Here is a 2,112-nt window from a genome sequence, read left to right on the forward strand (position 1 = left end):
TATATAAATTCTGTGTGTGTCCTGTGTGATAGTCTGTGTGTACTTTGTGATGGAATATCTGTACTGTGTGCTAAACTGTTGGGAGCTGCTTGTTCTACTTAGCTGAAGCCATTTTGTAATTATCTGAAGCCATTTGTAATTCTCTAAGAACATGTTTGGACATGTTGCCCCTCCCTGGAAGGATAGGTTTCCATTTACCCCACCTTGGGAGGGTAGTTCGGTTTACTGGGAACGCCCTGATAAGTATCCTTACTTCTGCTTTCCACTCCCCACCCCCACATTGTGCTTCTGTATATAACCTGTGAGTGCGTTCAATAAAATCGAGACTTGATTAGAATCTCACCTTGTCTCCTTGTTTCTGTGCCTCTTGTCGCCCCCATTTTCGTTTTTCCCCTACTAGGGTCACCGTTGAAGATCCCCGCGGGCCGAGGCACTAATTGTCTATTCACCCACGTTGAGAAATCCAAGGTATGTCATGATCCCTTTCTTTTGTTCCTGAACTGTTTCCTAGTGATTGGTTTATTATCCACTGTTAACATCCTGAATCTGAAAATTGGGCCATCGTGACTATTGATTGAAGTGTCATTGATTATGCAGCCTGTCTGATCCTTTTACCAAAAGGAGGTGGTCAATCCATGCAACAGTACTTGAAAAAACTACAGACACAAAATTTTTTTTCCCCCATTCATTTATATTTTTTTAATTTTTTGGCACATCTTAATTTTTTTAATAGCAAAATGCATTTTTGTTTTTATTTCATGGTTGTCTTCTTTCTTCCCCCATTCACCAGCCATCCCAGCAATGTTCATATTGTACAGATACTTGTCCTATATATACAGAAAATATTTTCCTTGAATGGTCATGAGTTGAGTGGAAAATTGGCACTAACTAAAAAAAAAAGAAAAAGAAAGAAAAAAGAAAATGTGGTGCTTGCTTCAGCAGCACAGATACAAAAATGAGAATGACAGATTAGCCCCTCTACAAGGATAACATGCAAATGTGTGAATCATTTCATATTTTTTTGCACACCGTTGATAGAATTGTGCAATGGTGCAACCACTCACTCTGGCAGGCACTTTGGCACTTCCTCAAAACCTCAACATAGAATTTCCATATGAAACACCTATTGCACTATTTGGAATATATCCCAAGAAAATGGGAACTGAATCACTGTCCACCAGGATTTGTGCTTTTCAGCACCACAGCTTACCTGTCAGTTCTCTTTTTTTCTGACCCACCTTGGTATGAGTGTGTTCAGGAAATACTTATTCTGCAGCAAATCTGAGCATGGCTGAAGGATTAAAAACTATAATGTGTAGTATTTTATGGAGCAAAGTGAAGGAAAACCTTTGGCTGAATCAAAAGATGTGCAGTTAATCTCTTGAATCTGGTTTTCCCCAACTGGAGTAGTATTATACACTTTACAACATAAAGCTATTAAATAACTTTTTAATAAAAACAAACAAAACAAACAAACAAACAAACAAACCCAAAACAATGAGAACTGAAGGTCACATGGAGACTTTATACACCAATGTTCATAGCAGCCTTATTCACCAGTGCAAGAACATGGAAAAAAGCCCAGATGACCCAATACATTGGAATGAATTGAGAAATGATGATACATTCACACAATGGCATACTATGCACTACGCAGAAGCAATTGTTGGGGGCTGCTAGTTCAACCTAGCTGAAGCCATTTTGTAATTCTCTAAAGACATGTCTGGACATGTTGCCCCACCCTGGGAGGATAGGTTTCAGTTTCCTCCACCCTGGGAGGATAGGTTTCGGTTTACTGGGAACGCCCTGCTAAGTTTATGTTTACCAGATAACTTTCAGATTACTAGAAATGACATGATGTTGTTCTCCCTGATTGCGTACTTCTCCTTTCCACTCACTTCATTGTGCTTCTGTATATAAGCAGTGAGTGCTTCCCATAAAATTGAGACTTGATTGGAATCTCAAATTGTCTCCGTGCCTCTTGTCTCCTGTCCCCCCCATTCTCATTCTTCCCTTCCTAGGGTCACCATTGAAGATCCCCGCGGGCCGGGGTAAGCTATAATTTTGTAATTTATTATCCAATTTGGGAGGTATTAGAGAGTATTATGCTGA

The 2,112-nt window shown here is 39.6% G+C and overlaps 1 protein-coding gene across 1 annotated transcript in view; it reads left to right on the forward strand.

Moving 5' to 3' along the window:
* Positions 1-2,112, forward strand: part of LOC102847724 (zinc finger protein 135-like) — a 27,496-nt gene that overhangs the window by 24,707 nt on the left and 677 nt on the right. The window contains exon 4 of the mRNA XM_006902847.1: positions 401-468. Within this exon, the coding sequence (XP_006902909.1) occupies positions 401-468 (68 nt within the window). The remainder of the gene's footprint in view (positions 1-400; positions 469-2,112) is intronic.

The sequence above is a fragment of the Elephantulus edwardii genome, unplaced genomic scaffold (genome assembly GCF_000299155.1).
Source record: "Elephantulus edwardii isolate Elephantulus edwardi_28Jun2011 unplaced genomic scaffold, EleEdw1.0 scaffold00462, whole genome shotgun sequence".
In the NCBI taxonomy this organism is placed as follows: domain Eukaryota; kingdom Metazoa; phylum Chordata; class Mammalia; order Macroscelidea; family Macroscelididae; genus Elephantulus; species Elephantulus edwardii.